This window comes from Staurois parvus, unplaced genomic scaffold (assembly GCF_062004578.1).
Source record: "Staurois parvus isolate SC_StPar_1 unplaced genomic scaffold, SC_StPar_1.0 ptg000175l, whole genome shotgun sequence".
NCBI lineage: Eukaryota > Metazoa > Chordata > Amphibia > Anura > Ranidae > Staurois > Staurois parvus.
Window position 1 is genome coordinate 10,133,686 of NW_028317971.1, and position 22,563 is coordinate 10,156,248.

Consider the following 22,563-nt stretch of genomic DNA (forward strand, 5'->3'; position numbering starts at 1 on the left):
CTAGGAAGCACCACAGATTCAGCTGGCTCCGCTGTTTGGGGGGGCACCCCTTTGAGTGCCCCGTAAACATGAGCGGTCAGCTGTAGATCGATTTTAACAGAAAGCCCTTCCTGGCTCTTAAAGCCCGTATCAAGCTCACAGCTGTAGCAGTAGCTGTAAGCTTGATTTAACCACTTGTCTACTATGATGTATATAAACGTATCTCGGTAGGCAAATGTTTGAATTGCTATTTGTGGTAGGATATTGCTTCTTTTTCAACAGGGCTGTCCAACTGTAGTCCTCAGGGACAGCTTATTAGTTTGGATTTGTGGCAAGCTGTGTCATTTTCTTTCTTGAATGGATCTTAATCAGTGTATATTAGAAAATACCCAAAAATGTTGGAGGATCCTGCCCCTTGAGAATTGAGTCGGACTGTACTGTTCTACAACAATCCTAAAGTATTTCTTTATGACCACTAGCAGACTACCAGAACTGTATGACTCTGTCCCTATTCTTGTCCCATCAGGGTATTAATAGTATTTGAAAGGGACAGGTCATGTTATTGGAGGAGGGATCTAATGTCCATTTATATGTAGGCATGAAACAGTTTTCAGTGTAACTGTACGCTTTTGCTCGTTCCCTTCCATGACAAGTGAGAAATGCGGTTGTAACATTATCCAGTATAGCTGTCTGTCTGCCTGCCAGAGAAAGAGAGGGTGGGGAGAGAAGTGTGTAATCTCATATAAGGCAAAAGGCAGAGAGCAAGCTTGCACAATCGCATCATGCAACATCAAATAAAACAGCACAATGACACAAGCACACAGATAGATTTCAGTTTAGTCATTCCTTTTGCTAATATATCATGTGATAAGTATTGCAAACTTAGAGGGTTCGATCTGATCTTTCGGAATAAAGATATATTATGTTAATCATATAGAATATTTTTATTGTTAGTCTAGTGGGCTTAAGTGAATAGGTGCTCGGCTTTTTTATGGTGTCATTTTCTGGACTGTGAGTTTACCATTATATTCAGCTCCCAATATGTATGATCCTTGATTTAAATAAATATCATTTCTAACAATATGAGATACAGCAATAGTATTGTAAAGACTCACAGGTTGACCAGCTAGTACGGCTAAGTATTAACCACTTGACCTCCGAAAGATTTAAAACCCCCTCCCTTCCTGATCAGGCCATTTTTTGCAATACGGCTCTGCATTACTTTAACTGTCAATTGGGCGGTCATACAATGCTGTAAATAAATTAAATTTTTTTATTTTTCTCCCACAAATAGAGCTTTCTATTGGTGGTATTTGATCACCTCTACATTTCTTACTTTTTTAGTTATAAACAAAAAAGGCTGACAAGTTTGAAAAAAAAAAAATAATTTTCTGCAATAAAACATATCTAATAAAAAATGTAAAAAATCAAATTTCTTCATAAAATTTAGGCCAAAATGTATTCTGCAACATGTAAAATCCCAATAAGTGTATATTGATTAGTTTGTGCAAAATTTATAGCATCTACAAATTATGGGACATATACTGGATTTTTTAAAAAAAAAATTTTAATACTAGTAATGGCGACGACCAGCGACTTATAGCTGGACTGCGATATTGCGACTGACATTTTTACACTAACTGACACTTTGTGGGAACCAGTGACACGAATACAGTGATCAGTGCTAAAAATATACACTGACACTGTGCTAATAACACTGGCTGGGAAGGGGTTAAACATTTAGGGTGATCAAGGGTTAACTGTGTGCCTAGCTATGGCTTGTTTACATAAGCAGAGCTCTGTCTGTGTCCTGCCCGACCATCGGGTAGGTGGTGGTGGTGGACATCCGCTCACCGGCACTCACAGATCGGCACTCACAGATCGGCTTCTGCTGTGAGTATTCACAGCAGAAGCGATTCGTCGGCGGATCGTGTGTGCCCTCTATGGTGGAAGTGCAAAATCACATATAAATATACGTGATTTTACACAACAGGGCCACCGTGTGACAGTAAAACTGCTAGAGGGTGGACCTTAAGGGGTTTATTTACTAAAGCTGGAGAGTCCAAAATCAGACTCCCTTCTGCATAGAAACCAATCAGCTTCCAGGTTTCATTGCCAAAGCTTCATTGAACAAGCTAAGGTTAGAAGCTGATTGGTTTCTATGCAGAAGGGAGTCTGATTTTGGACTCTCCAGCTTTAGTAAATAAACCCCTAAGTGTCTATAAAATGTATGTAAAATGTTTAAAAAAGTTGATATTTAAGTTGAGTCAGTGACTATAACCCGTATATCCAGAGTCTTATCTGTCATGTAACCTTACTCGATTACAGCTCAGCTGGTGGCTCAGTAAGGAATTTTCAGTAATTAATATGATATTTCCATACACTTACTAGCGATAATTCTTGTAATTTAAAAAAATTTGGTTTTTTTAGGGTGCTCAATTGAGTTTCACCAGAATCCGAAGAAAAGAGAATATGAAAAAAACTTTCCATGTTGAATTCTACAATTTACAAAATTACACATCAACTTTGCAAATGAATATTGCATAATACATATACAAATAATATTACATTCAATCCTCTCCCTAATGAAGATTTTCAAATGAGCATTTTGACTCTCTAACACAAACTATAGTGCTTAATCTAAAAAGAACAGTTTTCATTAGGTTAGATATCTCCTGTCTCAACGCATCTCACATATCCAGCTTCATCAAGAGAACAGGGAGATGTTTTACATGTAACCTCTACAATTGTAATATAATAACTTTTTGGAATAAGCACTATACCTCCCATTTTCTTGGGATTTTAATTAAACTCATTTGGGCACCTAAAAAACACCATAGGCCTATAAGGCATTGTTGCTTGGTTTGTGTCTAGAAGGTGGGGGTTGCTACACCAAGGGGTTGATTTACTAAAACTGGAGAGTGAAAAATCTGGAGCAGCTGTGCATGGTAGCCAATCGGCTTCTAACTTCAGCTTGTTCAATTAAGTTTAAAAAACTGGAAGCTGATTGGTTTCTATGTAGAGCTGCACCACAGTTTTCACTTTCCAGTTTTAGTAAATCAACCCCAAAATCGTTTGATGGTACCATTTTAGAAACTTCTGAAGTAACTTGATAATTGCAAGCAATGGTTCTTGTGAATTTGAATGCCATTGATTCAAAGACTGCAGGTAGTCGAAAAGACTTTCTAGATAGCTAAAAAGATAATTATTTTTTAATCCACAACATGAATCACAACAGTCAATAGAAATGGTTCTGTCACCCTTCGTTTCAAGAATGGGTGGATTTCGTGCTCACTACAGAGATTGTATGTATGTAATGGGCAACTTATATATACTTTCATGATATAGCTGTGAAAATATTCCCAGAAGATCTACAAAGATTCACAACAAAGAATAATGTTTTGTGTTGTTATAGGTCTGTGCCCGGATTGGGAGGCCTGGGACCCCAACCAGCCTGTGGAGAACGCAAGAGAGGCAATGCAACAGGCTGATGATTGGCTAGGTGTGCCACAGGTAAGAGAACAAGGCAGCTATGGGCATGTGAAGCTTTCTGCACATACTTTATTACCATAACTGATAGCCACATCTAATTGTTAAACAAACAGTATATGTTGACTATATAGACAGACAGATCTTAAAGTATTGCTAAAGACAAAACCTTTTTCCTAGTTTTGGATAAAATGAAGGACTGCAGTTTAAACAGTTTAGTCTGTTTAAAATTTGCAAAGAATCCATGGCCATGACGAAAAAAAAAATAGAAAATTGCACTAGTTCTGCATTCTTTAACACATGTCTTAATGGAATAAAAAAGAGTACATCATGATGATATTTGTCTGCATGGCTCATAAGCCATAAATCTAGAATTTACAATATTAAACAGAGCTAGAATCTGTAACTGCACACTAATGGAATAGTCTGGTTATGAGTTCACTGCCTTCCATATGCACAACAACATATTAAACCCCTGACATTATTTTTATGTCATTGCTTCTGAACTATAAACTTCACTGTCTGCAGCAAGTCATCCACTAAGCCTGTTTTATAGTCCACCAAATGACTGGCTATAAAAAACAGCTTTCATGTAGCCTGATATTTCCCATCTTGTATTTCTGATATTGTATGTTTGAGGTCCAACCACATATCAATTCTTGCAATATACAACAAAAACTTTTAGCAATAATTTGTACAGAACTTTAATTATTTAGTACTTTGGACATGTGGCATAGATACTGGTTTTAATACAGTAACTAATCTATTAATTCTCTCATCCTTGCTTCTGTTGTAGGTCATTGCTCCTGAAGAAATTGTTGACCCCAATGTAGATGAGCATTCAGTCATGACCTACCTTTCCCAGTTCCCCAAGGCCAAGCTGAAGCCAGGTGCTCCTCTAAGATCAAAACAGTTGCATCCCAAGAAAGCCATTGCCTATGGGCCAGGTATGAGACATTTCAGCACTGCTAATGCAACTCCACAAAACCATTACACTTTTTTTTCTGTTCAGAGAAGTTTCAAAACATATTGTTTATATATGGACATAGAAGATCATCTCTAGATGACCATGTACTGTCTACTATGCTTTGTCTTAGGACAGTAGCTATGGGTAACTAAGAATGCAAAAAAGTATACTTTCCCTCATTGCCTTTCCCTGGCTTTCAGTGATATATGTGATCATTAGTGATGAGCCGAAACACCCCCCTGTTTGGTTCGCTGTCGAACATTCAAACCTAATGGAAGTTAGACCGAGAACTTCGAACTGGGACATTTCACTAAGTGGTATCTTACTGCATCCGAGTATGCAGTAAGATACCAAACAGCTACTAAAATATGGTAAAATTCAGCTGTCAATAGGGAAACCCACTGACAGCTGAATGTAAAAAGAATTTCTGGCCCTTTAAGGTTATGGATTTTAAGGGGAACCCCCATGCCAAGATTAAAAAAAATGGGGGGTCCCCCTCAAAATCCATACCAGACCCTTATCTGAGCATGCAGCCTGGCAGATCAGGAAAGGGGGGAGATGAGCGAGCGCCCACCCCCCCCAATGAACCATACCAGGCCTCATGCCCTCAACATGGGGGGGTGCTTTGGGGCACCTTGTCCCCATGTTGATGGGGACAAGGGCCTCTTCCCCACAACTGTGGGTGGTGGTTGTGTTGGTCTGCAGGCAGGGGGCTTATCGGAATCTGGAAGCCTGCTTTAACAAGGAGCCCCCAGATCCTGCCCCCCCATGTGAATAAGTATGAGGTACATGGTACCGCTACTCATTCACAAAGAAAAAGTGTAGTGTAAAAAATTACAGAAGACATTCTTTGACAAGTCCTTTATTAAAAACAAAAATAAAAATAAATATCCCCCAGCTGGCACTGCAAACCCAAAAAACGCTCTGTTCTCGATGCTGGCTCCTGCCATCTGACAGCTGCATCGGCTTGAAAGTTCTAAAATATCTAAGGAATGGAGGCCACCCGGTGGAGTCAACCAGGTGACCCCACACCTTGTAACATCATCATGCACTGTGGTTGGCCAAAGCATTGCAGCTGACTTACTTTCGACTCATCAGGCCCAACGCTAGTGATCATAGCAAATAGGCATGAGAGAAAGGATAACAGAGGGGGTAGATTTTAATAACTGAAGAGGTGCAAAATCTGATGCAGCTCTGCACTGAAACCAAACAGCTTCCAGATTCTATTGTCAAAGCTTAAAATGGAAGTAAATTACACTTTGTAAGTTGTACCTACAGGTAAGCAGGAATGACACAGTTGTTTCTTGACGCTGTGCCTGAGCACTTTTCAGTGACATAAAGAAAATATGAAACAAAAACATCTGAACTGAAATTCTTTTAAGTGATGCCTATCTAAATGATGCATATGCATTAAGAGTTTAAAGACAAAATGTAATTATTGATTAATCAGTTCAAAAACAGAGCGCTAAATGCAAAGTGCTTTATCCATAGCAATTATTATTCACTTAATAGAAACCTGACCAGTACAAGATGTATTCTGATTGTATACTACTGTGCTTTGCGCTTGTAGAATTGCTCCTTATACTGTTTTATTGAATAGGTCTGTGTGATTTTTACAATTAACTCTCTTGTGGTAGTAGCAAAGGGTTAAAGTGGGAGACCAGGTAGCCCCCGCAGTTCCCTTCCTGCTGGCTCTGTCAGTGTAACACGATGTCTGGGTGAGCTCATGCTCTCAATCCGCCGTGCTCCATCTCTACTTGGCAGCATCAGGATTGTTACAATATGTTGATCCGAAGCACTTAGATCATCTGCTGCCAAAACTCCCAAATGTGGACAATTAAGAAACAGCCAGAACCAAAACACACACTTCAGTGGGGCCTTATAAATTCCCATCAGCCTTGGACATATCTCGAGATGTAGCAGTAAGAACACCAAGCACTGCCAAATCTGCAGTATGTCCTCTTTTTACAGCTTCTGAATTGTTCTCAAGATAAAGGGAATATGAATATAGAGATATGATTTACATTAGATTGTGGTGTCTAGTGGCTGTAATATTTGAATGCATATGTAAGTGTGTGCGGTTTTTACCTGTTTTGGTGTAAGAAATTAATAAAATTTGTTGCAGGGTATGAAACAATATTTTACATAAGAATCTACAAGCAATATTGCTATTATCTAACATAGTGCTTTTCACTAACATTATTTGGGTTATGTACTAAGACTGGAGCGTGCAAAAATCTGCACAGAAACCAAGATCGATATATACATAAATTGATTATTTTTTTGTATTTTAGATATATAGATATTGTTTGTGTATTGGATTGATATTGATTGCTGTGTTGTGTGCTATCATTTCAGGAATTGAGCCTCAGGGAAACATGGTTTTGAAACCCGCCTTCTTCACAGTAGAAACTATTGAGGCTGGACTGGGAGAGGTGCTGGTATTTATAGAAGATCCTGAAGGACATACTGAAGAGGTAACAAATTAAATGCAGTAATGTTAACCAATAGAAAGTGTCTGATATTACTGTGCTCTTATCTGTATAGCTCTCAGATTTAATCATATACCATTAACAACGAGCCAGTCCAGACAAACAGACATAATTAGCCTGTTATGGTGGTCCTAAATGTCAGTTTGTCCTTTTTATAAAACCCCCAAATGATGGCTTTCTTTAGGGTTTAGTAGTATAAATAGAATGTCTGGTAACATCTGAATTCCAGGACCTTATCGTTTGACCCTAATCATGAACTCACTGATTTAGCCAAATATGAGTACAATGTATCAAAATAAATAAGTGGATCAACACATAAATATGTTATATATCAAGAAACAATTGCCATCACATAAATTGTGACTAAATTAATTCTAACCATTGCTTATTTAGAATTATACGTTTTTATGGAATATTTGGGTCTTTTGTAGAATACTCAGTTTGACTAGTTTTGGCTAGATCACCTACACAATATTTCTTTTGAAGGCAAAGGTTGTTCCCAACAATGACAAAAAAAGAACCTACTCAGTCAGCTATGTGCCAAAGGTGGCAGGTCTTCACAAGGTAAGAAACTTAAACATGTTTATTGTACCTTTTGTGTTCTGAAAAAAAAATCAATAAAAATGGCACATGCAAAAATAGTAAAGTATTGGTCATTACAACCTTCCTTTAAGGTGGCATATGTTTTCCTGAAAATGATGTATAGAGAATTACCTACCCTTCCTCAAATGAGTCTTGGGCTCTTGGACATTTGTTTGACGCTGTCATTGGATTGTATGTACAGTATGTGAATTCTAAACTCTGGGTCATTTCCCTATTCATGAAGGTAGCCCCCGTTTTGTGGAGTGCTGCTGAACGCGATCCGATGTGCCCAGGAACAATTTCAGTGACCCTTAGAAAATCTGATTCCAGGGCCCTGTTTGTTTTAGGTTTTTACCTCATGCATGGTACACTCAATGCATGGTACAATCATATGCATGGTACTTTGATCCATTGCTATGCTACACAGAAGATGAGGCAGAAGCTCTGCATATAGGAATTTTTTCCATTATCCAATAACTATTGTTTCTGGCCATCAGAGGTGCTTATTATTGTCCACCTGGAGGTCAGAAGCAAGCTTAACATTTCTTGAATACAGAGCCTAGCTTGTAATCATTGGACCAGTTGTGCCACCCTAAGATACCAGATGTAGTTTACTAGATAGATTTGCAATTATTCCATCCTATATAAAATATATATATAGATCTATATTTTTTAAACAGAAGAGTGTTTACTTGATTGATAGTATATCATAAATTATTTTTATTCGAATGAGTAAGACCGAAATATGTTTGTTTGGAATATGCACACATCCAATGTGTCATAAAACAAAATTCCTACCAGAGTTCACGGTGGTAACCTTTACTTGAATTTGTTCTCACATAGGTCACAGTTTTATTTGCTGGACAGAACATCAATAAAAGTCCTTTCAATGTCAATGTTGCAATGGCACTTGGAGATGCCAACAAAGTGACAGCAAGGGGACCCGGTCTTGAACCAGTGGGGAATGTTGCAAATAAGCCAACCTACTTTGATATCTACACCGCAGGTAAATATATCTTAAGATTTTGATGTACCGTATGTATAAAGGAGAGAGAGCATTCAAAACTTTCCAAAACATTAATACAAACTGAATATATTAACAGTTTAAAGGGTATAACCGATGGTAGTATGCTATTCATAGGTGATATTCTAGCATTTACTGGTTTGCACTCTGAAAAATATTTGTCTTTAATATGTCCATAGGTGCTGGTTCAGGTGATGTTGGGGTGATCATAGTTGATCCTCAAAATCGTCAAGACACAGTGGAAGTAATCTTGGAAGACAAAGGTGATAGCATCTATCGCTGCACATACAGACCCAACATGGAAGGACCTCACAAGATCTACATATCCTTTGCTGGCACCCAGATTCCAAAGTGTCCTTATGTTGTTAATATTTCAGAAGGTAGGAATTCCAGAGTCAATATGAATCCAAATCCATTGCATTTACACATCACCATTATTTTTCATTCTTCATATTTCACTTTCATCTTATCAGATTTAACCTGCTTCTGTTATTATCCATTCTATATTTTTGCAAATGGTGTTCTGTTCTCTGCCAAGAAGCCATCAGTTTCTCATTATAGTGAGATATCGTACAGGTCTTTCTAAAAAAAACAAAACAACACATGTATGTTTCACATGAAGGAATTTACATTTCCACCTTTCTTTGATTCAGCAGGGGTTATTTTACTCATGACAACTAGGCTGTTCACTTTGCAAGGGTATTTCCCTTTACATTGATGAATGTGATGAAAATTCACTTTGCAAATAATAACAAATCATGTGCTTTCAGTTTTTTATTTTTGCTTTCGCATGATTGGATGATGGAAGTCAGCAGAGCTTCAGTTCATTCACTAAGCTAAGGCAAAAATTCCTTCCAAAGCCAAAATTCCCTTGCAAAGTGACCAGATTGTTTGCTATTTTATTCCAGGTAACTCCTCTTCACTCAGTTCATCCAATTATGTGCAAAAGATATTCCTATTTGTTTTTAATTTCAATCAAATTATTAGAATTCTTATTTAGTAAACCATCCCCACTGTGTGTAAAGATATTAAATAGAGGCAACTATGGGACCATAAAGCTATTTGTACATCCACCAATAACATGCGTGGTAATTAAGTTGAATATTAATCATTATGCTTGAATAAAGACTATAAACACAGAATGATTTTAATGTAGTGGAATCTGTGAACAACAGCAAATTAAAGTCAACCTTTTTGCATTAGATATTACAGGCGCAACTGTGTTAGTAGATGAAGATTAAAAACTAAAACACATACAAACACATACACACACTGAACATTAATTTTTGAAGGCTTCTAAATTCCAGTTACTGAAGCTAAATGATAAATTCAGAAGGGACTAGGAATCTGGGATCATATCATCATGTGTAGTAACACACTCCTGCATATTGGTATTATGCTTGTTTAAGAAAGAATTTGTAAGGATGACCTAATATTAGGTAACCTTTGGTGGAAATCCATGGTCATAAGGAAAATAAATCAAAACTATACTGGTTCTACATTCCTTAAGATATGTCTTAATGGAACAAAAAATGCTTTATAATTTCTGTCTACATGGTTCATAAGCACAAAGGCACGGTCAGCACTCACACCTCTTCTAGTTCAAACAGTAAAAGAGAACTGTAAGGCCAGGACCAAGGGAACTTTGTGTTATACTGGTAATTCAGTGCATATAAGATAGTTGTGTAATTTTTCTAAAAAGCAGATCTAAAGATATTTTGTAGGTAGAATTAAGGATAGTATCACTAAAGCTTCATAAATTGAATTTTAGTGGCTAGTTATGGCATATTCCCATTTTTTGTTTGGAAGAATAAAGACAGAGTAGTGTCAGCATTGCCCATAGTAATCAGTCACTCTGGGTAAAAGTCCAATATATGAGTGTTAAATATAGACAATCCTGACACTCTTATCCAATTATGTTAAAGCATATTCACAGATTATATATTTTTGCACAATTTGCAGGATCCTTAGCTCTAAAAATGTATTTTTCTTCTGCATGGTTTACTGCATGTATAAAAATGAAGAGGTGTAAAATTCATTGTCTGTCACTGTGTACATGTGTATGTCATCTTGTGCTTGTCAGTTGCCACTTTGTATGATTGTCTACATGTATAATGTCTTTGCTGAATTTCTCTCCCCATGTTTTTTGCCTTCCCCATAGCTGTTGCCTTGGCTCCCAGCACCCCTCCCCTGCAGGTCACCCCTCAGGCCATTGCTACCCCACCTCCTGAAAAAGCCAAGAAAGTGGCTCCCCCACCTCCACCCAAACCTAAGCCACGCAAATCAAGTTAGTATGGCCTGAGCATGGCCTGACAAGTGTGAGAGAACACAACCTCAGAATGGCTTGCCCATGTAGAGTAGACTCATCCTGTGCATGGCCGTATATCTTAGAACAGGCTTTGTAGTTATACATGAGTGTTTCACATGTATAATCCTGCACGCTCTAAGCATGGCCTGTCCTCTGACAATGCCTTGCATATGTTGTTTTAGACTTCATTACTTTTTTGAATCAGTAATTTGTAGAACCCGTTGAGCATATAAGATTGATATTATCAATGTTCCCTTTTTGCATGTACCATTGCAAATCCATGGTTACTTACTTTGAGAAGAAAGTGTTTGTGTTTAGTGCCCCCGTTATGAATAATGATTATTTAATTTTCTTCTCATTTTCAACAATCATTATTTAGTTCTCTCTCCTGTGGCAATTCTCCTATACTACAAATCTTTTTTTGTTTTTTTCTTAGCACTTTCCTTGTGGAACTACTGACATTTTTCCTATGCCTAGACCTTGCCTGTTAAATACATAACCATGTGTTACGATATCCTACTTTTGAATATTTTCCAATTAGTAAAGAGTTACATATATTGAGTTTTACTTACACAATTATTTTATATAAAAGGAATATTTGTTAAAATGCTTTGCCCTATTTTCCATTGACTGGAACAGGTTTGATCCTCTGCTAGAGTTGCTTATCTAGAGGCCAAGGAGAGGTCTCTGATGGATTATAATTATACCATGTCATCTGCCACTGCATTGTTTCTGTAGGAATATTTGGGAAATCAAGTAGAGACTAGTGACTAAAAACTGAGCAGGCTTGGTCTTGGCACAACATCAATAGTACGATCTTCAAAAAACCCTTAATCTTCCCCAGTATAGTCAAAACAGCTGTTTATTGAGGGGAAATATGAACTCCCTTTAAATGCACTGCTTAGAGTTTTTACCATTAGTAAATGATGCTCAAGCATGGGTTCTCTCTTCTAAAATCTTGAACTCTTGGAAGGCATAACAGTAATTAGTTGCTGCATTCTTTTCAGAATAGCGGACTTGTATGCATGATAAACAAATACTGCAACACTGTGTGGAATGCTGCTTAAGAATTTAATAAGGATAGAAGCACTGGATCATTTTGTAAATGGTATTTCATCATAGGCATGGTAAATCTACATACAAAATCTTTCACCTTTCTAGAAGCATTAGGTGCTATTATATTAACATTCCATATGTAGATACATTTGGCTATATTGCAGAAATTTGCTCCCAGCACCCCTCCCCTGCAGGTCACCCCTCAGCTCTAGTAAATGGAATTTAGAAGGTAATTTTCCTGAGGTCAGTGCAGGTATCATGACTACATAACAGCATTTTCCTGAGTACCAAAGAATTCAAGACATGGCAATCCCATTAACAGTGTATGAGAAGTTGTATAGGCAGTGCAGGTAGCTTAGCGATACTAACAGGTCTAGAGAAAAAAGGAGCCCCTACACCACATATGACTGTGAAGGAGGGACATAATCATACCTTTCCACTGAAGCCCTCTACTGTGGCTGTCCTCCAATGCAATTATTCTTCTAAATCTTTTCATTTAATAATGCGTACTAAATATTGAGTTTGCTCACACTTTTGAACAATTATCACATAAATTGTTCAACAGCATAATAAGCCCATGTCTTTGAAGTGCATTTGAAATTGAAGAAAAAGAAATAAACTTTAGGATTTTCCTACAAATGCATCTGGTGAATCCATCCTTAGGACATACAAGGAGAGGTGTGTGCACAATTTGTATGCCTGTTTGTTCATGCATGTAGCTTTTTGTCCTGGGTAAAACTGAAGCAAATACCTATGATGTGACTACCATTTGGATGGTACGTGATGGGTTTGATGGAAATCAGATGCAGTTTTTTTACCTGCGGTCTTGTGTTCTAGCAGTGGGTGCATTATGTTATTTTTGGCTTAGTCTGTATCTGTTTCTTTTCTCACTAGATTTACTTATGATTACAACATGTTATATCTTTTTCAGCTTGTAATCCCAATGCCTGCAGAGCTTCTGGCCGAGGACTGCAGCCTAAAGGAGTACGTGTTAAGGAAGTGGCTGACTTCAAAGTGTTCACCAAGGGTGCAGGAAGCGGAGAGCTGAAAGTCACTGTTAAAGGGCCCAGTAAGTTGTCATTAAATCTGTACTACTTTCCATCAGTTTAAAGGTTCTATAAAACTAGAGTTAGTATTAATGACTACCACCGAAAATTTATTGCAAAGTGTTAATTGGGTCTTAAAGTATAACTCCATGTTGGCTAAAAAAATTAAATATAGTCAACCCTTCCAGCATATCATTGCCCATTTTTTTTAGAATATGATTTGATAGAGAATATTACTTACCACAAGAGCCAGTCTTCAATACTTTTCTCATCATCACATACAATGGAGGACAAGCAGTGCCCACTGTTCTTGTATTGGGATGTTGTCTATAAGAGGCGTGGCAACAAGAGAGAGCGGTTTGGTGGAAAGGTCACCACAACCCAAATTGGTGTGGGGAAAGATAATAAATAGTCCCTAATACAAAATGAGCATTATATTGTTCATCTGCTAGGGGGAAGGCTATTTTTTGTTTTTAGATTGGCCTGTAGGTAGGACTTAATAGGCAACTAAGAATGTGGGTACAGGTAAAATGGTAAAAGGCAGTTTTCTCTGCTATTTGCCTATACCGAAACTAGCATCATAGCAAATGAACCTTTGCTAACAACAGGATAAGCTTTCCATAATTAGCTAATACATCAGGAGGCATGTTGACCAGGGGCGGACTGACAACTCATGGGGCCCCCGGGCAGCAGGGGATCATGGGGCCCCTGTGTCCTTGCCCAAACTCAAAAAAGCCTATGAAAAAGGTACCAGGGGCATTTCATGGGGCCCCCTACTGACCCCGGGCCCTCGGGCAGTGCCCGAGTTTCCAAATGGTCAGTCCACCCCTGATGTTGACTAATTTAGTAATGACTCTCAGAGATGTTGCTGTATCTTGGTTTACAGCAGTCTTCCACTAAGTATTCACTCTCCTTTACCATAATATCTTTTCCAGTGCTGTGTTGTGCTGGAATAGTCAAGTCAAGTAGTCAAGATCTAGCAGTAATTTAAGTTAAAAGGAAAAATGGGGAAAAAAAAAATCAGCTTTAAAGAGTGCATATCATTCAAAAAATCAATACACACTGTAAATTTCTAGTATCAAAAAAGGCTAAAATCCATTGCACACCTTTACACTGTGACTAGGCAATTTAAAATTTGGACAAAATTTCAAAGGAATTAACAATTTCTCACAGAAGGTAAAACAGCTACATAATAAAACAAAGTGCATGACAATCTACAAACTATTTTCTGACCACCAGAGGGCACAGAGGAGCCAGTGAAAATCCGAGATGTTGGCGATGGAGTGTATGAGTGTGACTATTACCCAATAATGGCAGGAAAATATGTTGTGACCATCACTTGGGGTGGATACGCCATTCCTAGAAGGTGAGCACGAAAACTGAATAATTGCTCTACTTATCTACCATCCTTAAGACAAAGCTCAAGAATTTAGAATTATTATTATTATTATTATAGATCAAGTCAAAAAATATTTTAAAAAATGTGTGTAACCTACTACCAGTGATCAAAAAAATCAAAATTTGATAAACTCTACTCATATTTTCAAATCTATACCTCTATACATTTTAATACTTTGATATACATTTAATTATATATTGTATAGACCCGGGATCTACTTTTGTTTCACTTGACATAAACACACTCGATAACAATGACAGCAGTTATATCCACAATTTCTTTTTCTTTGTCTGTTAATAAATTATTGCTGTTTTTGTTTATATACAGCCCATTTGAAGTTCTTGTTAGCCCTGAGGTAGGAGTACAGAAAGTTAGAGCATGGGGCCCTGGCCTCGAGACTGGCATGGTGGGCAAATCTGCTGATTTTGTGGTGGAAGCCATAGGCACAGAGGTTGGAACACTTGGTAAGAGATCCCATACACAATACTAATATAAAGACTCTAAGGAGGTTCTTTACTAAAACTGGAGAGTGCAATATCTCATGTAGCTCTGCATAAAAAACAATCAGCTTCCAGGTTTTATTGTCAAAGCTTAACTGGACAAGCTGAAGTTAGAAGCTGATTGGCTACCATGCAAAAATGCACCAGATTCTGAGTGCACCAGTTTTCAGTAAAGTTTCCCCATAGGTACAAATCTTTTGAAACCTGTGTTTTCATTTTTCTCTGGAATACCGTTGTTGCAAACACTGTCTTCAATGTTATCTCTAGGTTTCTCCATTGAGGGCCCCTCACAGGCAAAGATTGAGTGTGATGACAAGGGAGATGGCTCATGTGATGTGCGCTACTGGCCCACTGAGCCTGGCGAGTATGCTGTGCATGTAATCTGTGATGATGAGGACATCAAGGACAGCCCTTTCATTGCTCATATTCTACCAGCCAGCAACAAAGGCTTTCCAGAAAAGGTAAAAAGCAAAAAGTGTTTAATGTAGAGGTTTACAGTTTATTCCGTTATGAAGGATCGTGTGGGGCCATTATAACAGTGACCCTAAGAAGAACTTTAGTCAACAGAAAAATTAACAGGTTGGATAAAGTTTGAAACGTCCTAATGGTACAGGCAGGCCTTTGGGATATAACATACTAAAATCTGATGTGGATTTTAACTTTTCTGTTATACAGTGCATTCAATAATTTAATTATTATTTTTATACGGGATTTATTTAGAGTCAACAGTTTGCACAGCTTTTTACAACGTAAAGGGAGACAGCAGAGTTGCAATACAATTAATTTCAAGAGAACTAATAAAGCTCATGCTCCTGAGAGATTAATGAATTTAGCATAAGAGCCTCAGAGCACAGCTAAATCAGGATAAATGACATTAAAATACTTCTGGGATCAATACACATGTGATATAGAGCAATGTGAGCATTTAAACTTTTACTATCAATGAAGATAGCTATCTTTTGATCACTTGAAACTTCAAAGAGCCACCTACAGGGTTCTTTTGGGCAGAACCCAATGAAGGTGCACATTTAAGCTACCTACAAATATAAGAGACATTTTTTAAAGAGGGTCATGTAAATGCTTTTTTCAGCTCTCTCAGTCAACCTCCCCCCCTCCTTTTCCTCCCATGTCTACCACCTGTTATTTTACGAGTTAAAGAGGGAGGGTGAGGGATAAGCATTTGTCTAACTGGGATCTGACCTTTGCAGGCTCATCTTCTAATCCCCCCCCCCCCAGCCTTCCTTTCCAAACATAATTTATATGACTAGGAAACTATTACTAGCATCAAAAGAACCTCTCTTGTTCAAGACTTGTGACCGGTCACTATGGGCCTAGAAGAGAGGGATCATATTAGATAGAGAGATAGCGCTACACTGGATTATTGAAGACTCTAAATTATTGAATACATAGTCTGTATGAAAGTAATTGTGAAGTATAAGACCAATTAAAACCTTTCAAACAAAATAGATACATAAATAGAGAAGGTAGTTCAACTACATACAAAATAACTGAAATTGAATAACCCTGTCTTGATGATGGTGCTTATGTTGACTCTTTTGCATAATTTTCCAGGTTAAGGCATATGGTCCAGGTCTGGAACCCACTGGCTGCATAGTAGAACACCCTGCTGAATTTACTATTGATGCCCGTGCTGCTGGTGTAGCTGAGCTGAAGATCTATGCACAGGTACATGAATTATTGGATAGATTTTTAGCTCTATGGTACCAAGTTGTGAGTTCTCATTGTTCCCTTTTGTCATTATTGGGTTGATTTTGAGTTTGGGTGTTCATAATATCTTTTAACATGAAGGTATATGAAACCTGTATAATGCTTCAGCACTGACACGTTTTATATTAATACACTGTAATTGTACTTTGTTTTCTTTCAGGACGCAGAGGGAACACCAATTGACATCAAGATTAAGGACAATGGAGATAATACTTATGTGTGTGTTTATGTACCATTGAAAGCAATCAAACACACTATAATCATCTCATGGGGAGGTGTTAATATCCCCAATAGCCCTTACCGGGTAAGTTACATTTGCAACAAATAGAATGCTAGTGGTGCTGCAGATATTTTCTACAGAAACAGTATTGACTGACTACCAAATGGTGGCATAAATGTCTGTGTAATGCTCTCTTTGTATTTTGGTGCATAATATATTATATGAGCATATATGTTCTAAAGAAATGTATAGATTATTATTATTATACAGGATTTACTTGAATTGCTTATTAATGATTTTTAGGTGTCAGTGGGTGAGGGTAGTCACCCTAACAAAGTTAAAGTTTATGGACCTGGAGTAGAAAAGACAGGCCTAAAAGCTAATGAGCCAACATACTTCACTGTGGATTGCAGTGAAGCAGGACAAGGTAAAACTGACTTCTTGAAAATGTTATTTCTTGAAATCAGTGATGACATTATTCAGGCTGCTTAATCTATTTTTTTTTCACAGGTGATGTCAGCATTGGAATTAAGTGTGCACCTGGTGTGGTGGGACCAGCTGAAGCAGATATTGACTTTGACATCATCAAAAATGATAATGACACTTTCACTGTGAAATACACACCCCCTGGAGCTGGGAGATATACCATAATGGTATTATTCGCTGACCAGGTAAGAAAAAAACTGCACATTACTGGACTAAAAATGTAAATATTGCTGGTTTATTTACTAGATGTACTGCAACAGGCACTTTGTATTTTCAGAACTTTCCCATATGGACACGTAGGATGTATAAAGATACATGTTCTACTGCTAATGAAATTATGTTGCAGGTTTATTTAATTGCTTACAAATACCTTTTTCCTTTCTTTTTATTAGGAAATACCAATCAGCCCCTTCCGGGTGAAGGTAGATCCATCTCATGACGCCAGCAAAGTACGAGCAGAAGGCCCAGGACTTAATCGCACAGGTGAGACTGCTATGATTCCCAAGGAATTAGCTGAAAAGAGTGTCCGAAAATCAGGTGTAAATGTATGCCTAGCAAACTGTAATTTATAAACTTGTATTTTTTTTACATTTTTTCTGGCTTGTTTTGATTAATTGTTAGGTCATTAATGAGTTCTTTATGTTTCACATATTAAGAAAGTTTAAAACTTAAAAAGGATCAATTCAAACTTCTATGTTTTGAAAAATAAAGTAATTATTTATGAAGATAGCTCAGGCATTACATCTTTAAGACATTTTTGAGGTATACTGCTATCAAGTGTAAAAGAAGTAGTGTCTTCTAATAACTGTTATCTTCATTTGATACAGGTGTAGAGGTTGGAAAGCCAACACACTTCACTGTATACACTAAAGGAGCTGGAAAAGCTAAGCTGGATGTTCAGTTCAGTGGGACCATGAAGGGTGAAGTTGTGCAAGACTTTGAAATAATTGATAACCATGACTATTCATACACTGTGAAGTATACAGCTGTGCAACAGGTATGTTTATCATATATAATTTAAATTCTTACAGTTCTAAGGTTCCCTGCATTACCTGTTATGTGTTGTTTAAGTCAACAGTATGCTTATTTTACAATTTCTGTTGCACATTATAGCCCTAAACTCTGGATAGCACATTTAAGTTCTGTTCTGTCTAACAGGGTAATATAACCGTATCAGTCACCTATGGCGGAGATCCCATCCCTAAGAGTCCATTTATTGTTACTGTGGCACCTCCTCTGGACCTGGGCAAAGTCAAAGTGCAGGGGCTCAACAACAGTAAGTGGCCACATATTTTACAGTTCATATCTTGTTAAATCTGTGGGCAATAGCTAATATTTTAGCTGTAAAAGCTTTGTGATTGTGTCAGGTTTTAACGTCCTTTGTCTACCTTTGTCCTGAACATAAAATATCTTTGCTTATGCAGACGTGGATGTTAGACTTTAATGTTCTTTTTCTACCTCTTTTCTGAACATTAAATATATTTGTTTATGCAGAGGTGGATGTTGGGAAGGACCAAGAGTTCACCATTAATACCAGTGGAGCAGGAGGTCAAGGAAAGGTTGATGTGAAGATTACATCTCCATCACGGCGTCCAATTCCTTGCAAGGTGGAGACTGGTGTCACTAGTGAGATTCACACCGTAAAATACATGCCTCCTGAGGAGGGTCCATACAAGGTGGACATTAGCTATGATGGCCATCCTGTACCAGGAAGCCCATTCACCGTAGAGGCTGTCATGCCTCCCGATCCTTCCAAGGTAAGGAAAGACTGGAATTCTTCACTCTTTAGCTTTTTTTTTTTTAGTATCTGCTATTGCTTTCATTCTTCCGTGTGAAAACCTTTTATGCTTAGTTTTTCACATTGTAATCAAAGCATTTTCTATTTCCATCAATCTTAGTTTGTTCCAGTTCTGCTCTTTTTCACTATATATCTGCTATGTTTCTCCTTTACATCTTTGCATTACCTAAGAAAATCATTCAGATTCTGTCTATATTCTTCTACCCCTGTTCTATGTCTTCTTTAGACCTGGCACACCAGTGATTTTCATCCATGTGTTTCTCATTGTTGTTTGAGCAGGATGAGGGGTTAATGTCAGGCCAGAGCAGTCGGTGGGGAGGAGGATATATATATATCTCTGTTTACATAAGCCTATAGCTTAGAGTTGCAAACAGGCCAGGGAGAAAAAAAAATACATTAAACAATGAAGGATGTACATCTCAACATATCTCATTTACTGCTTTTCCTATATATATGATGCATTTTGGCAGAACAGTCAGAATGAGCAACACAGCAGAAATAGGACAACTGCCAAGTGTCAGGTGCTGCGGGACAGGAGAGAGCTGTCCGGTCCCACTAATACATAGGTGACCTCATTGATCTATGGGTAAAGTTCACAGCAGCAAAGAGATTTATTACAATATGATGTTCACAGAGATCCCTTCCCATTTAAAAGTGGAATGAGAAATCATAAATTGACCTTAGTAAAGTTATTTTCTCTACAAAAAGAGGTGAAGTCTGTAAGAAATATGAAGCACATGATGCAATGCTGACTTTTATGGAAAATAAATACACATGGTTTGAAGTGGGAATAGATATGTCTGTTTTATTAACTTACCATAAGTATTCTCGTATGTCTGGGGAGTTTCACGGCCTTAAGTGAAAAGAGTGGGGAGGTGGTAAAGATATCAGCAACATATCCCTTTTAGTCAAACTATTAATATCCAGATGTGGCTGCTTTATTAATGATGCTTGTAGGTTTGAATTTTGGAAGATATAGTGTACATGTTTACTTATTCATTTGATTTATGCTCACATTATGGACATTTAAGAAATGTCTGTATTAGTTACAGAAGATTTATAGAATACTTTAAATATTTACAAAAATAGCTGCGCTAAATTAAAAAGGGGATTGTAAATTCCACAAAGGTCATACTAGTGAGAATGGTGCATAGCACCTCTAAATGTAGTGCTTTTATTAACATTTTGAAGGTTAATTATTTTATTTAAATATATTTTATGTTTTTCATAGGTTCGTGCCTATGGACCAGGCCTTAAAGGTGGGTTTGTGGGCAAGCCAGCACCATTTGCAATTGACACCAAAGGAGCTGGTACAGGAGGTCTTGGTCTTACTGTTGAAGGACCATGTGAGGCCAAGATTGAGTGCCAAGACAATGGAGATGGTTCCTGTTCAGTATCCTACCTCCCCACAGAACCAGGGGAATATTCCATCAATATCTTGTTTGCAGAAGCCCACATTCCTGGTTCCCCTTTCAAGGCTGACATTCGACCTGTGTTTGATCCCAGCAAAGTGACAGCCAGTGGACCTGGTTTAGAAAAAGGGAAAGCAGGAGAAGTGGCCACCTTCACAGTGGACTGCTCAAAAGCTGGTGAAGCTGAGCTCACCATTGAGATTCTTTCAGATTCCGGTGCAAAAGCTGAAGTGCTGATCCAAAATAACAGCGATGGCACCTATAGCATCACCTACATCCCATCATGCCCTGGGGCTTACACAATCACCATTAAATATGGAGGACACGCAGTACCTAAATTCCCTGTCCGTGTAAACGTTGAACCAGCAGTGGACACCAGTGGAGTAAAGGTGTTTGGTCCAGGAGTAGAGCCCAGAGGTAAGTGATTATCAGTAAAATATATATTTGCAAAGTGATGTGAACATACTGATCTTCCCTAAACATTCGTGTTTGCTGTATTTATTGTGAGCTACATCTTTCAAAAGAACATAGCACTTTTGGGTTTGCCAAGAATTTGTTAGAAAGAACTGTGTCCTAGCACAACTTTTACATTCCAACCTGTATCAACACACAGTTAAAGACTGTAAACTATAGTAAATATATATGTTCCACATTTTTATATATTAAAGTTAATAGAATAATCAGGGATGATTTGACTGCTATTTAAGTACTAATAATCCACTTTAGGTATTTATTCTTTTCAAGCTTAGCAAAATCTGATGAAATGTGTTTTATACATATAGTAATGTGAACAGTAGTTTTAAATTAATACAAGACATGTATATGGTATAATATTAACATGAATCCCTTCCCCTGTTCAGGTGTTCTGCGTGAAGTCAACACAGAATTTACTGTTGATGCGCGGTCTCTAACCAAAACAGGTGGCAGTCATGTCACCACCCGTATCATTAGTCCTTCAAATGCTGTCACAGAAAGCTTTATATCTGACAATGGAGATGGAACCTATCATGTGCAGTATACAGCATATGAGGATGGTAAGATCCAAGCAAATGTATCACTAGCTTTGTAATGCTATATGAAATATCACCCTCAGCCCAACTCTTAGCCAGTTGCAAACAAAGCACTAAGATCATTCCATTGCAAATAAAGTTTAATTTAACTTTGAATTTCATGTGTTATGTATACTTCAGTGGAAAATAAGTAATATTCCTTAATTACAAATTACGTTTAGCATGTTTTGGTTGTTTACATTAAACAATAGTTAACTCTGATAAATGCCAAATTTGTGCAGTTTATTAACTGTTGGTAATAAATGTATGGTAAACAAAAATCCTTCAGCATATTAGAGGTAAACTGGGATCAAGCCAAATGTCTGATTATGTTACTGAAAATTATTTACTACACTTTCATATCTCTGGCCTTTCCTAGCGAATGCTTAGGACGTTCATGCATATGCTGAAACTATCAGTGTGGTAGATGTGCAACAATGTGTTTTTCATTAAAGTACAGTTTTCCTGAGTGGGCATATTCTTAAACAGTTTTATTTTCCTATGAAAGGGATTCATTTGGTAGAGGTTCTGTATGATGATGTTCCTGTACCTAAATGCCCATTCCGCGTTGGTGTAACAGAGGGCTGCGATCCATCCCGCGTGCGAGCATATGGCCCAGGGCTAGAAGGTGGACTGCTTAACAAGTCCAATCGTTTCACAGTTGAGACCAGGTGAGAGTTTATGATTATCATTTACACTGTGTAATAGATAGTTGCCTGATATTTTCACTTCATTTTGACAATTTTCTGTAGACTTCCATGTTAAATTTACTTTTCTTGAATTTTAGGGGTGCAGGCACTGGAGGTCTTGGACTTGCAATTGAAGGTCCATCTGAAGCAAAAATGTCATGTAAGGACAATAAGGATGGCAGCTGTAGTGTAGAGTACATCCCTTTCACACCAGGAGAGTATGATGTCAACATTACATTTGGTGGGCGACCAATCCCAGGTACTATCATTTTCTTGCTTGAATTTCATGTATACGTAGCTTATTATTCATATTAGCACAGAGACAATACAATAAGGATT

At 37.6% G+C, this 22,563-nt stretch overlaps 1 protein-coding gene across 4 annotated transcripts in view; it reads left to right on the plus strand.

Annotated features, from left to right (window-relative positions):
• FLNC (filamin C) overlaps nt 1-22,563 on the plus strand; it is an 82,915-nt gene that overhangs the window by 45,600 nt on the left and 14,752 nt on the right. For 2 of the 4 annotated variants that reach the window (XM_089676946.1, XM_089676947.1), the window contains exons 3-25: nt 3,395-3,492; nt 4,265-4,415; nt 6,794-6,912; nt 7,414-7,491; nt 8,353-8,515; nt 8,713-8,913; nt 10,695-10,820; nt 12,829-12,966; nt 14,183-14,309; nt 14,670-14,806; nt 15,110-15,303; nt 16,415-16,528; nt 16,731-16,874; nt 17,094-17,217; nt 17,301-17,461; nt 17,669-17,759; nt 18,104-18,273; nt 18,435-18,552; nt 18,771-19,033; nt 20,306-20,903; nt 21,347-21,520; nt 22,044-22,206; nt 22,323-22,483. In XM_089676946.1, coding sequence (XP_089533072.1) covers nt 3,395-3,492; nt 4,265-4,415; nt 6,794-6,912; nt 7,414-7,491; nt 8,353-8,515; nt 8,713-8,913; nt 10,695-10,820; nt 12,829-12,966; nt 14,183-14,309; nt 14,670-14,806; nt 15,110-15,303; nt 16,415-16,528; nt 16,731-16,874; nt 17,094-17,217; nt 17,301-17,461; nt 17,669-17,759; nt 18,104-18,273; nt 18,435-18,552; nt 18,771-19,033; nt 20,306-20,903; nt 21,347-21,520; nt 22,044-22,206; nt 22,323-22,483 — 3,813 coding nt within the window. The remainder of the gene's footprint in view (nt 1-3,394; nt 3,493-4,264; nt 4,416-6,793; nt 6,913-7,413; nt 7,492-8,352; nt 8,516-8,712; nt 8,914-10,694; nt 10,821-12,828; nt 12,967-14,182; nt 14,310-14,669; nt 14,807-15,109; nt 15,304-16,414; nt 16,529-16,730; nt 16,875-17,093; nt 17,218-17,300; nt 17,462-17,668; nt 17,760-18,103; nt 18,274-18,434; nt 18,553-18,770; nt 19,034-20,305; nt 20,904-21,346; nt 21,521-22,043; nt 22,207-22,322; nt 22,484-22,563) is intronic. The other 2 variants (XM_089676948.1, XM_089676949.1) reach the window with 1 other exon arrangement.